The sequence below is a fragment of the Rhipicephalus sanguineus genome, chromosome 6, assembly GCF_013339695.2.
Source record: "Rhipicephalus sanguineus isolate Rsan-2018 chromosome 6, BIME_Rsan_1.4, whole genome shotgun sequence".
Taxonomy (NCBI): domain Eukaryota; kingdom Metazoa; phylum Arthropoda; class Arachnida; order Ixodida; family Ixodidae; genus Rhipicephalus; species Rhipicephalus sanguineus.
In genome coordinates, this window is record NC_051181.1 from 165,315,398 (window position 1) to 165,328,685 (window position 13,288).

General features: G+C 43.5%; 2 protein-coding genes across 3 annotated transcripts in view; both read left to right on the top strand.

Moving 5' to 3' along the window:
- Nucleotides 1-4,377, top strand: part of LOC119396993 (aspartyl/asparaginyl beta-hydroxylase) — a 36,866-nt gene extending 32,489 nt beyond the window's left edge. Inside the window, exons 12-14 of the mRNA XM_037664396.2 lie at nt 680-771; nt 2,583-2,713; nt 3,450-4,377. Of these exons, the coding sequence (XP_037520324.1) occupies nt 680-771; nt 2,583-2,713; nt 3,450-3,600 (374 nt within the window). The 3' untranslated portion in view covers nt 3,601-4,377. The remainder of the gene's footprint in view (nt 1-679; nt 772-2,582; nt 2,714-3,449) is intronic.
- A 6,099-nt stretch (nt 4,378-10,476) lies between these two features.
- The window catches only part of LOC119396994 (zinc finger MYM-type protein 4), a 96,697-nt gene continuing 93,885 nt past the window's right edge, over nt 10,477-13,288 (top strand). The window contains exons 1-2 of one of the 2 annotated variants that reach the window (XM_037664398.2): nt 10,477-10,856; nt 11,771-12,396. In XM_037664398.2, coding sequence (XP_037520326.1) covers nt 11,779-12,396 — 618 coding nt within the window. In that variant the 5' untranslated portion in view covers nt 10,477-10,856; nt 11,771-11,778. The remainder of the gene's footprint in view (nt 10,857-11,770; nt 12,397-13,288) is intronic. The other variant, XM_037664397.2, reaches the window with a different exon arrangement.

The following is a 13,288-nucleotide window of genomic DNA, read 5'->3' on the forward strand; positions in this document are numbered from 1 at the left end:
TGATTATTCGGTATTCAATTCGTATTTGAAGCTATGTATTCATATTCGATTCGTATTCGAAAATTTTGATATTCGCACACCCCTACTACTGCCTCATGAGAATTAAAATTGAGGGTTGATGTTGTTCAGAATATTAATCCTCGAGTACTATATGCTAAAGCATCGGAAAAATGTTCAGCAATACTTTCGTTTATGCACAAAAGATGTAGAGGCTTCATTTTCATTATGCAACTGGGCTTTTGTGAAGTGCCATTATATCCTGTTACAGAAAGCGGGTGGAGGTAAGCATGAATACCATAATGATAAATGTACAGAAATGTTTTTCTTGTGCTTTTTCCTTCCACTTGTGGCTTCCATTACTGGCCTGAAACTCAAGTCACCCTTGACTTCTGCGAGAAGTGGGGAAACTGAGGGACCCAGTTAGCCATAGTCACAACCGCATAAACACACCGAAACATAGGGGAAATCATTTGTTGTTTTGATTGAAATTTAGAAACTGTGAGGTAAATTTTGAGCAAAACCCACAGTATGCCGAGGATTTGGATTTTATTTCTTCAGGAATGCACAGTTAACCTTGCTGCTTGAGGAATTGGAACAGGTGCACAATTCTGACAAGGCAACACATGTTTGTTGGCACTGAAGAGCACAAAGGAACAGCCAAAAATATCTTGCCTTTCAGGTCAAAAAATTGAGAGGAACTGCAGGTTGGCTCCTAAAACGTGTGCACTGATAGGCCGGATGAGGGAGGCTGCTGGCTGCAAGAGAGGACAGGTAGGTCTACACTGAAATGTGCCGACCATGAGGAAAGCTCTGATGGCAGACGCCGAGAGCACAGGCTCTGCAGGTACACTTGTTTTCTTTTGAGGTAGCGTCTGTGAATTTACTCTTTTAACAAGGGCAATATGAGATCCCCCTTATGCACAATAATTTACATGTAATAGCAGAATTTCCTCATTTTTAGAGACCCATACCTATGCAGTTGACAAAAGTGTGACATTGCTAATTATAAATAAATTGCTAAGAGGTTTATTAGACGGGTACGCGGGTGAACGGGCTCGGGCCCAGCACAGCAACCACAAGATCATGCCGGTGGCAATCCTGCTGAGGCACAGACCAAATGCTTTTGTGCTCCTCTTTTATTTATTTTTCAGTTCATTCTATGGCTCTAAAACTGAGATTAATATATGCCTATCATATTTTGCATCAGGGTTATATTTCTTATCTTTTGGTGCACATTGCTCAACAAAACAGATGGCATCAATCTTTGCCTCATTTCAGCTGCATTTTTCCCACTCTAGCGTCAAATTTCATTGCGACATATTGAAAACTGTTAATTTCACTTTTTGAAGTATTCATTAGTAATTGCAGTGGAAATAGCAATTAGCACATAGCTTCATGGGTTTTTGTTGTGAACTTAGAAGCGCACAGCATTTTTGGTATCGTTTAGTGCACTATCGGCCGTAAGGAAGTTGCAAATAAAAATGCAAAATGGCATCTAATTTGCATCCAACATTGTCCATAGCCCGAAGTGGTGTGAGGGGCAACAAAGGAGGCTGCACCCTTCTTATAACACTGTCTTAGGAATAAATTCCTCTGTCTGTTTCAAACATACACTTGAACACTTGCAGGTAGTGTTACCAGCCCACATCTCTGCAGCAGCTCACTTCTCCCACGGTGAGGTGCCTGTGGAATGGTGTTTACTGATAGCTTCCTTTAGGTACTTTAGCCACCTCAAACAATACAGACCAGGAAGAGAATAATTGTGGGCCATTTGGTATGTGGTGTAGTAGACAGCTTGGGTCACTGTACATGTGCGCCTGGACAGCTTCAGCATTACGTGGTAGTCGTACGTGCCCGTTCTTGGCGCTAGCCCCCTCCCCCCTCCTGAATGAACGTTCAGTGTATGTAGCCTTAATTAGTTATTTTCCCGCTTTAGATAGATGTTGGCCAATATCACACACACAAAAAAAAAACAGACTGGAGAGCAGGTGTTGCATGGAGAGCATGTGGGTGACACCGCATACTAGGGAAGGAACAGGTATGCACTGTGTGTTGCAGCAGGCACATTAAGTGCAGCCGCTGGATGGAGATTTATCGCAACAAAGTTGCGCACGTGGGTGTTCCTTCACTTGTGGCGCAGTGATGACAACAGGACATGCATAGTATGTATGGTATCATTTGGCATGGTCAGCAGCAGTTGCTGCTTCATGTTTCTACTGATGTGCTCATAAGCTTTTTTTGTGATTTATGTATGGGACAGGGATATGCAGCACCTTACACAAGAAAGGTATTGCTCACTATGACAATCTTTGATAGTTTCTGCCAGAATTTTTCCCGTACAAAGAGGGCAAACAAAAATGCCAGTTGCCTTAGTGAACAATACAGAGTGAAACCTAAGGGAAAACGAAGGAGCAGTAGGCTCAGAATCTGGCCAATGTTGTAAATAAAGTCAGATTATTATATAATGTTAATGGCACTATGCAACACTGAATGTGGGCACCATTTGCGTTGCTTTGTGTAAGTAACATTTCTTTACCTCTTTTCCTTGAGCAGTGCGAGTCAAATTTTTTGTCTCATTTCAGGCAAAGTTTTCCGTCATGCACCCAGGCACCCATGTTTGGGCACATGTGGGGCCAACAAACTGTAGGCTTCGCTCACACCTTGGACTTGTGGTGCCACCAAAAGTTCGCATCCGAGTAGCCAATGAGACAAGGTAGTGTAGTGTTCATTAGTTCAATAGCATCTTCAATGAATTGCACTGGTGTGCTCAGGTGCTGAGATGATTGGACAAAATGGTGCACCATTGTGCCCTGCTGTGCCCTACTGTGCACTGGTGCAATTTGTCAAAGTTGCCATTACTATTTGCAATTACTTTCAGGCAAGAATTCATTTGCCATTTGTTTAACTACCTGTTTGCATTCAATATCTGTTTTCTAGCTGCTACGGAGTCTCGGTAGTTGTGGCATTCTGCTTTGTGAGATTGGTTTTCTGGCCAAATTCTAATAGTGGCAGAATTCAAGAATGCTCATGTGTACAAACTGAGTGCATCATAAAAATTAAGAGGGACACCGACCCCGAAAAAGAAAACAAAAAAAGATGTTTCGGCTCCCCTGATGGGAGGGAGCCTTATTCATAAGGATCCCGTCAGGGGAGCTGTAACGTCTTTTTTCATTGCCTTTTTCGTGGTCAGTGTCTCTCTTAATTTTTATGATGTTACTTCCGGAGCAGACAGTCTGCCGTCAAAACCTTGGCTTCAGAGTGATTGAATGTCAGAGACCGCCAGGTAGATAGAGATATTCTGCAGCCCTTCATTCCTGTACCTCTCATAGCCACTGTGTCACTTCAAGACCTTATATAGTACAATTAATCAATGTAATAATCATTTAATGTGCACCCTTGCATAACAGACAGAAGTCCTCTGACACTTTTCACTGTTGTGCTCTCTGCAGGGAATGGAAAGAAGGCAAAGTGCTGATGTTTGACGACTCTTTTGAGCATGAAGTTTGGCACGAAGGGGACAGCTTGCGGCTAGTGCTCATTGTTGATTTCTGGCATCCAGATTTGTCAGCCAGTCAGAAAGCCAGCTTGTCGCCTATCTAGTCTTTATTAATCTTGACTTTTGACTCTATGGATAATTTATAAAGTCAGTGAATTTGTTACTGAGCAAGAATACTGAGAGGGTGAAACTCCAGTCATTGTAGATGACCACATAACGTCACCAAGGTAGTATGTGCCAACTAATGAGCATACAGTAGTGGGGCCTAGTAGTGCGTAATGTTAGGCATAATGAAAAAGAATCAGTGTTCCACAGCACATGGCCAAATTGTAGCAACACACACAGAAACCGAAACGGTGACGATTTCCTTCTAGGCCACCAGCATCAGGGGCATAGCCAGAAATTTTTTGGGAGGTGGGTCTGATTCCTCCCTCCTCTTGTATTTTCACGCTTGTGTTTGTATGTGTATGTGTATATATATAAACGCAGGGGGAGGGGGGAGCCCCTGTCTGGCTAGTGTCTCGGTGAGCTTGTGACCTTATATTTGGTCACCACAAATAGCGGAGTTTTTTCTCCTAAATGTTTCTTGCTCCATTGTCTTTGTTTCAACATTTCACAGTGCCTCTGTGCCACTTGTAGAAAAACGTGGTCCATTTATTGAAGCAAGTTTGACAGAATTCCACACTTGTTTTGAGCTCTGTGGGACTCTGCCAAAGAAGATAAACGGTCACAGCTCTTTTGCATGGAGGAGCTACTCACGATTCCTCAAGCTGAAGTGCCTTGCAGCATCATAGTAGTTTACATGCCTGGCTCTTCCCTCAGTGAGGTTGCTGGTTAGGCAGATGCACAATGGCTGTAATAAAGTCTTGTTACTTGTTGAACCAAGCAGTGTCATTTGAATTCACAGTCGTGCTTATGCACTTCAATATTTAGCATTCCCTTGACGTGTACGTTCAGATGTTGTTTACTCATATTTCCTGTTTCTGTGTTTTCTTTATCTCACTCGCTTCCTATAACAAAAAAAAGAAATACTATCTGCATTTATGCATTGCAGTCCCCATAAGGGTGGGCATTTTGAGGCTAGACAATCTGAACTGCAGTGCTTTCTCTTCCTTTTCTTTTTTCGGGGCCTCCTTTCATGAAATGCAAAGGCAAGGTCTTGACAAAAATGCAGATCTGTGCAGCTTGCTTCAAAGGACGTTTATTGTAACACGTGTGCTTTTGGTGAGGCTCGCATAGTAACAATGATTATGCTACACATGACCATGCAGAGTATAAGCCAATATGAAGGCGACATGGGCCTCCCTAATTAGTGACCAACAAGGCCACCTATCGATGAGTAGCGATAACAAGGGTAATACCCAATTGTTGCATAATAATGGCTTTCTCTGCTATCCAGATGACTCATTCACACTCGAATTTTATTTCCCCATGTGGTGGCTGCAAGTGTAAAATCTTTTGGAAAAAAAAAATGGTGGAGCTGTCTGTTGATGCTACGGTAAAATATGGCATGCACTGTGGTTTGTTGTAAAAGAAATTGACGGTGCTGTCAGTTTGTTGGGATGATTAGAGCTCTAGAAAGATCCGTCATCTTGCATGCGAAATGAACCAGGCCTTTAAAGGAGCACTGACACGATTTCGAGGCACCCCAAAAGCGACATTTTTCGTTTCCATGGTATGCACTATCAATGCTCTCCACACACCGGAGCCAGACAACACGTATAAAATATCTTACTTTGATACTAGAGTTTTTGTCACCTAGCGTCTGCAAGCCAGCCCCACCACAGTCGACATTATCTCGATGGGTCAACACAGTCCACTGGATTTGCCAACTGCATCCTGCGTTTAGCTAAAATCGCAGAAGTCGCTGTCTTAGTCGCTGGATGACAATTCACTCACTGTTGTTTACGTGCACCACGTGCGACTGACAGAGCTGCTGCTAGTACGTGGCGAGTTGCTGTCTCGCCGTGATGTCAGACTGTGTTTACACATCACTGTGAAGCTGCCCCCTCGATATCGAAAATGAAAGTGCTGGTGTTTTTTTTTAGACAATACAGATCTTATAAAAATGCTTTAACAGTCAGACCCCTGTCATCTTTGCAAACAAAATCTACGCCGAGGCGGAAAACCTTTGCCGCACCTAAAGTTACAATCAAATGAGTAATTAACAAAAATATGTTAACCTTCTTAATTATTAGCTTGAGGGCCGTTGTTTATATGGAAGAGCCATAGGGGGGGGGGGTACGAGGGGACGTGGCAACTTATGACATGCCCATTTTTAAAAAAACCACGAAAAGCTCATGTAACTTGAGATGATAATAATTGAAATTCAAGGCCCCCGTCTAGATGAAACCAAAAGTGAAGCTCACCGGGTGCACAGGAAATCTGTTAGCCCTGTTACATCAGTCTGGAAGCTCATGTGACAATTTTTGAAAAGATGTGCATTGCAGCAGATTATGATCAGGAAAAACGACAAGTCATCACAAATGCCCAAAAGGATCACTTATTCGTTGCGTTTGGTGTGTTTCTGTTTTTTTCACGCTGTACCCAATAAAACCGCAATTTTGCACATTTTTTTTTTCACTGTAAGCTAGGTGGCAGCCACTGCGACGCTGCTTCTCGCAGACAAGCAAACAAGTTATTTGTAGGGATGGGTGAATAGTAAACTTGAGGTTCGAAGCAAATCCGAAGCAAATAGTGATTTGGTCGAATAATTTCGAATCGAATAGTTCGAATAGTACTCACCACATGTTACTAAGAAAAATTGAGCATTTTCTTCATGACCCTTGCACAATATTTTTAAGAATTGGAACTAGGCATGAGTGAATGTCACTTTTTTGGTTTGAAATGGAGTGGAAGAAACCTTGAATGGGGGGGGGGGTATCAAAATTTGAATAGCAGTAGGGTGCGAGTTATAAGTGGTAAAATACGTTACAAGTTAAAAATGACTATACTTAGTGTATATAAGCCCATATAACACGCTGTTAAATTAAAAAAAATATGTACACTTAACCTTGAAGTGTGGCTTCGCGGCAGTGCAGATTTCCCCTGGCAGGATGGTTTCACTGCATAGCAACCAGATACTGTAGTGAAACTACCTTTACAGGGGGTTATGTGTGGTCAAACATACATATATTCGTTCATTTCGAATACTTCGAAATTTCGAATAATATAAATTCTTATCGAAGCGAATTCGAATACTTCAATATTCGTTCGAATATTCGAATTGTTCGAATATTCGCCCGTCCCTAGTTATTTGCACTTCTGTCGAGTCTAACAAAGAAACAGGTAAGCACTATACACCATAAGCAAAGATAAGCTGTTCAGTTGAATATTTGAGACGGCTCGCCGTTTTTCCTGACCATATTCTGCTGCGGCGCTCTTTTTTTTTTTTTTTTCAGAAGTTGTGAGGTAAGCTTCTTGTCTGACGTAACAGGGCTGACGGATTTCCTGCGCTCAGTTTCGGTTTCGCCTAGATGGGGTTCTATAATTTCTATGATTATTATCTCAAATTACGTGCGTTTTTTTTTTTTTTAAATGCGCATGTCGTGAATTGTCGCGACCTACAACTCTTCCATATAAACAAAGGCCCTCAAGCTAATAATTAGAAAGTTAATGAACCATTTTTTGTTAATTACTCATTTGAATGTGACTTTAAGTGTGGCAAAGTTTCCGCCTCGGCATAGAGTTTGTCTACAAAGACGACAGGGGCCTGACTGTCATAGCATTTTTATAAGAAATCTGTTTTTCACGGTACTCTTTCTAGGATTCTCAACAGCAGTGTTTTTATTTAGAACAACAATCCAAAAAGATGTAAAATTCGTGTCAGTACTCCTTTAAGGGGGTATGGCAGGGTAAGTTGACCGAAAAAGCTATTTTTTTATTTCATTAGTAAAAAATAATACACACTCAGAGGAGCAAAACCGTGCATTGGCAAGTGCGTAGGAACGCTTGAAGCCATTTAAAAATGGCGCCAAAGGCCAAGCCTCCTGACGGTTGCGAAGGTTTGCTGACATGTTTTCCATTGTTTCTGCGTGTATGTATTCTTTGTAACAGATCTGGCTAGATCGGTTAAATATATTTATTTCCTGCAATTTTCATAAGCTTTAATTGCAAATTGTTCCACTAAGGAAGATTTCGTAGCGTAGTTATTGCTTTATCTTGCGAGTAGTTTCCTCACGTGTTTTTAAAAGCAAAAGTGCGTTTTTCTCATGATCAGTTTTTTTTTAATTATCCAAACTTGATGTCCCTTTCCTGGAAAATTATCCAACTGACTGCACTGAAATTTTCTCATGTTATACTAAAGTCCCTTCCAAATAGCCTGAACTTGAAACTTTGAAAAACTGCGTAAGCTGTAATTAAAAGAAAAAAAAGATTAATCGAAAAGTCTGTTACGGCACGTGACAAGTGAGGACAATATTTTTTTTCTAGTTAGATAAATGTAGTAATCCGTTCTTTTAGCTAGGGATTGATGCCACTATTACGCGAGGTTAGCATGCCAAAGTTCACGGCCACTCTTTTTTTGTGTGTGTGTGTCTGAGAAAAGATACATTTCATTTCACACCCGTCTGAAATTTGGTACTCAAAAACAAAAACGTGAGAAAAGCTACGGGGTAGAAGTTGCGCAGAGTGAACGCCAAAGGCTTTCCTATTGAACATGCAAAATTTTAAAATAAAATATGGCACAGTTCCTGAGATATAAAGCTGAAACCAAGAGCGACCGATTTACCCGAGTGCTACACGTTGCGCCCCTGCTTTACCCACTTTGTCAGGGACAGTTGCGGACAACATAACGCACACATATAATTAAGCTGTGTTAACATTCTTCTGAATGAAGAAAAATATCCCGCTACGTGTTGTGACAAGATGCCTAGCTCAGGATTTTTATGCGTGGCCTGCAGCTCCACCTTTCATAACACGTGACAGCAAACAGTCTGGAACAATTTCAAAATGCGAAAGGACAACATTTATCGTATGTTTTGCTCTAGAAAAGGGAAAACGAGGCAGCCTGATTTGAAAGCAGTCGTCTGAATGTTGGTTATCGACGCAAGCATTCGACGCATCCTCAATACTTATGCTCGATCGCCTTGTATCCTGCTACATGTTATATTGGTAAAAAGTCACTGATGTCACAGCGTAGAAGAATTGGCTCAATGCATACCCCACTGAGTCAATTGGCTTATACCTCTATAATCATGGAGGATAAAAAAAAAGAAAGGAAAAAAAACTAGGAGGGAGCGTCGTGAAAATTTTGAAGCCCAGCCATAAAAAATGAATCGGGAACATGCTGGGAAGTGTGACCAGCGTAGGGAGAACGAGGGGGCGGGAGGGCGTCCGAGGAGGTTGGCTTGTGGACGCTAGGCGCGCGCGCTCGTCAATATTTATTTTTGCTCATGAGCCCAACAAAAAAAGGAAACAGTGGCATCATGGGAAATGTGACACGAACGCGAGGAGCAAGCAGCTTCAGAGGAGGTTGGCTTGTGGATTGTAGGTACAGTGTAATTGTAGGCGTGCTCCCTCCTCCTCAATTGATCCGCAAGGTGGCAACACCATCGCCGCGCCATTTTGAAGGTCCGTTCGTACGCGCCGTTGCGCCGTCCGTGCGTCGGCGTGCAGGAGGTGTTGCAAGTAGCCGTACGGATCTCGTACGCAGCGTGTGCAGCGAGTTTTTTGCTCGTGCGGCGTGAGCGCGGACCTTCAAAATGGCAACCCCTATGCTGGCGCTCATCGCGGATGACGTCAAGTACATACAAATAACTATAGTGTGCTATAGTGCCTAGAACATATTGTAGTAGAAGACAACCGAACGAGCCGGAGTGAGGGTCAAAATTCTATTCAACATAGTCAAAATGTTACATTGTGTGTCTCCGTCCTAACGGTTCTATGAGAAACGAAACCGAAACAAATTTTTAGGCTCCGTGGCTCCATTCACATACGAGCGGCACAAGAGCTCCGCGATCTTGACCGGCTTGGCTGTGTGCTTGCTGGTCAAGGATGACGCACAGAACACGATAACCCCTATGTCTATCTCCACCGATGCTCAACACATACATAACGCCATATGTCAGTATGCCCATTCGAACGATATATACACCAACGTGATTTTATCATTTCATCGATCGGGAAAATTTAAATATTGCCTTGCTGTATGAGCTAGCGCTCGCAGCTAGGCTTATCCATGGTTACATGTGCAAAACAAACTCAAGTTTTAATAAAACGGTAACGAGTTAGTACTGGTACAGCTACACTGTACGGGTACGTCGTGAATTTAATCTTCCTTTATTGTTCGATTTTTTTTTCGCTGTTTAAATTCATGATAAACTCAAGTTTGTGTTGCCCCTGTGAGGATCGAGAACTCGAGACGTTGACCGGAAAGTTTCACACGCGAAAACGGCGATGTGGCATGGCACCAAGAATGGCACGCACACACGCAAAATGGAGGCGTGCAGAACCCATGTTTCGTGGGAACCGGCGGCGAGTTGCGGACGATGCAGAGCCGAGCGTAGGTGGCGTAGGCAGAAAGTTTTTTCGGGAAGGCTGGGGGTCCCACCTCCCTTTGTTTATGTTCGTGCATGTGTTTGTGTGTAAGGATAATGTAAGAATTTCAAGTGGAGGGAGATTTACCCCCCCCCCCTCCCCAATTTTCCCTCTAGCTGTGCACCGAATGCGGTGGATAACGGCCGTCGGTGAGTGCAGGCCAGTGTGCACGCCAGTGATCTAAAGAAAGGCCATGTCGTTTGCTTGCAAAAAGTAGAGTCGAGTACTGCTGACGGATATATGCTGTGCATTCAAGCACTGAAAACGTAGTTCAAAACAGTGCAACGTGCCTTGAAATAGCAGTGGCCACGAATTACTGCGATATGCCGAGAATTAAATGCAAGCTGGCAATGACGTCACATATATTAGCCTATACGTCATCAAAGTGCAACGGAAGTAGCTCCACCGACGGCTGCTCTGCCGGATATTGCGTGCCGTAAACATTTTGATAATTTCAAGAAGCGGCAGCGGTCTGTGGCGATACGGCGATACTTTGTGTTTGTGCGTGCACGTTGGTGCGCGAGTGACAGGATTTTTTGTTTTCTTTTCTCTAAAATTCAAATACAAGTGGCGTGCGCGAGATTGTGCTACTTGTGGCCTGTTTCGCGCGAACGGGTCGCTTGTTTTGAGTCAGCGACCACTGACCAGTACAAAGATGTGAACTAACCGGTGCCGGGATTACCAAGTTTGTGTGCAGGGAAAAGGCCTAGCTGCGCGCGTCTGCGTTTGGTCGCAAGAGATCTCAAAACAAATGAACTGTGTGCAGTGACAGAAACGCTTCTTGTGCTGCATCGGTGAGTTCGGCGCGGGAGCAATTTCTGAGGTAGCGGTCGGTGACAGCTCTTTCGTAAGCTGCGAGCTCCGAACGCGGTTTCTTTCCCTCGTGCCAGTAGTGCATACAGTTCAAACTTAGTTTTGTTAGGAGGGAGAGGAAGTGTGCGTAAATGGTTGCGATGTTTCTGCATGGGAGCCCGCAGAAAGTTGTCATCGTACATGGCAAAAACGTGGTGCGTGGACACACTCGTATCATGTGTGATTACAAAGCATCAGGAGCACACTAAACTTGCGATCGGATATGCGACACTGAAATTTTTGTAAGCTGGTGCAGACCGTGCAGGAATTTTTCAAATTGCTGCAGGAATTTGAAATGTACGCTTCGACACACGCATCTCCCTTTCGTCTGTGTGTGTGCCGTTCGCATTCATGCGCCGTAAAGTTTCAGCGTGCTTGATTTTGACTTTCTCTACGAAGTCAAAGTGTCACACCGTACGCATATGGTGTTTTTGTGATAGCAGTGTCCCCTAAGCCGTTTGATTAACGAGTTGGTGGTCTGTCGATCGATATTGCGAAGACAACCACGGACATAGACATCACAGTGTCAGTCAGGGCTGCCAGTTTAATAGAATAAAGCGTTTCACGAACACGAAGTCTGCATTACTGAAGAAGTGCGTGCGCTCAGGCCTTCAGTAGTGCTTGCATTCGCTGTACCGAAATTCCGGTCCACGCCGGCCATGGAGTTGCTAATCGATTGAGCAGATCGAAATTGCTGTGTAAGTGCAGGTTTGTTGAATAACGTGATAATGTTGCGTCTTGGCGGACCTTCGCGTGCCATCGTGTTTGAAGAAAAATAAAATGTAGGAAGCGCTGTTGTCTGGAAGCTATGAACAGAGCTGTATTGCTATGAGTGCTTAGTTTTTCACTTGTTGCCTTTTTGTATTATGTTTCTTTGTTCTTTAGATGACAACATGGATGTAGAAACGTGTGAATCGTTAACTGCCAATGGTGAATTAACTGGTGAATGCACCAAGGACGGAACGAGCAAGCAGCCAGAGGACAATGAAGAAACTAAAGCGGACGACGCAGGCTCCTCGGATGAGACGTTGAAAAACAGTGGCATAACAAATGGCTGTCTCGATACGAGTGCAATTGAGGAAGAAGTCGATGCTGCGAAGTCTGTGAATGGTACGAGTGATAGCGGCGCCATGGACGAAGGGGGGCTGGTAGACAAGCCTTCCTCCGAAGGAGATGTTGTTAGTGTGACTGAGAACAGCTCCAAGGGCAACAGTGATGTGTTGGAGTGCGGAGACAGCCAGCAGGATTCAGTAGCAGATGAGGAAAGAACCGAGCCCTCAGAGCCCAGCGAAGACTTCCAGCTTCCCGACTGCAGAGGGTCAGACTCGGTGAAGAGCAAGGAAACTAACTCCGAAGACTCAACACCATCCTCTACTCCTCGTAGGACAGTGAAAAAGAAGTCCAAAAAAATCTCCAAGTTGTCCATTATGCATGCCATAGCTGAAAGACTGTCAGGGCAGGCAAAAGGAGACGTCAAAGGTGCTGCCAAAACGGAACCTAAAGGTGATGGGGTATGTGTCTTATACTCCATATCACGTATATGCACTGTTGCCTGTATGTGAGCCCGATCTTTTAGTGTTGTCTTAGCTGTATGCTTGTGTTAGGCTATTGCAGACAAAGCTTTTAAAGGGGTACTGACACAAAAAGTTTTGTTTGCCCCTTCTTTTTTGCATCAAGTGAAGCTGAGTCCTCAACAGCCCAGAAAATGCCCTGGTAAGCGTGTGTGCAACCTGAAGAATTAACTGCAACATGTCTTTAAAGGCTAGTTTCGGTTCCTACCCTAACATGACAACACAGAATGAGCTTCTCATCATATGCTCATGCAAGATATTGTGACGTTTCCTTGGTAGCTCCACTCCGTGGCTCCCTTGGTGATGCACATGCAGCCATACTGCATGTTTTGGTACCTGATGTTATCACAAATGGCCATAGTGGTGTGAAGTCACCAGAATTGATACTGTAACCTGATGTCATGCTAGCGTTGATGTCAGCAGGTGCACCATGTGGAAATTGACAAATAAAATATCAGCATTTCCTTAGCTTCACGCTTGGTGAGAGCCATCTGTATACAGGAGATTTGTATGGTGGAGTGAAATGAGCTTCGAAAGTTGGTGTCAGTATCATTTAAACAATTAGCCGTTTTAATACAGCTGTGTCTTCACTAAAAGTTCGTCTTGGGAGCATAAGCTGACTTGCGATGACAGTGGTCTAAAGGGCACAAAACCACACCAGTACTGTTTTTTTTTCTTCCAAGTAACAGCTTTCATAGTCGGGGAGGGGGGGGGGAGAAAAAAAAGGAAAGGGTTTTCTGGAATTGTAGTGTTTGCATAGACTTTTTATAAACAAAAACCCAGGGGGAATGTAAGAAATGTTCTATAATTTGATGCTTAGCAAAGGCAACAT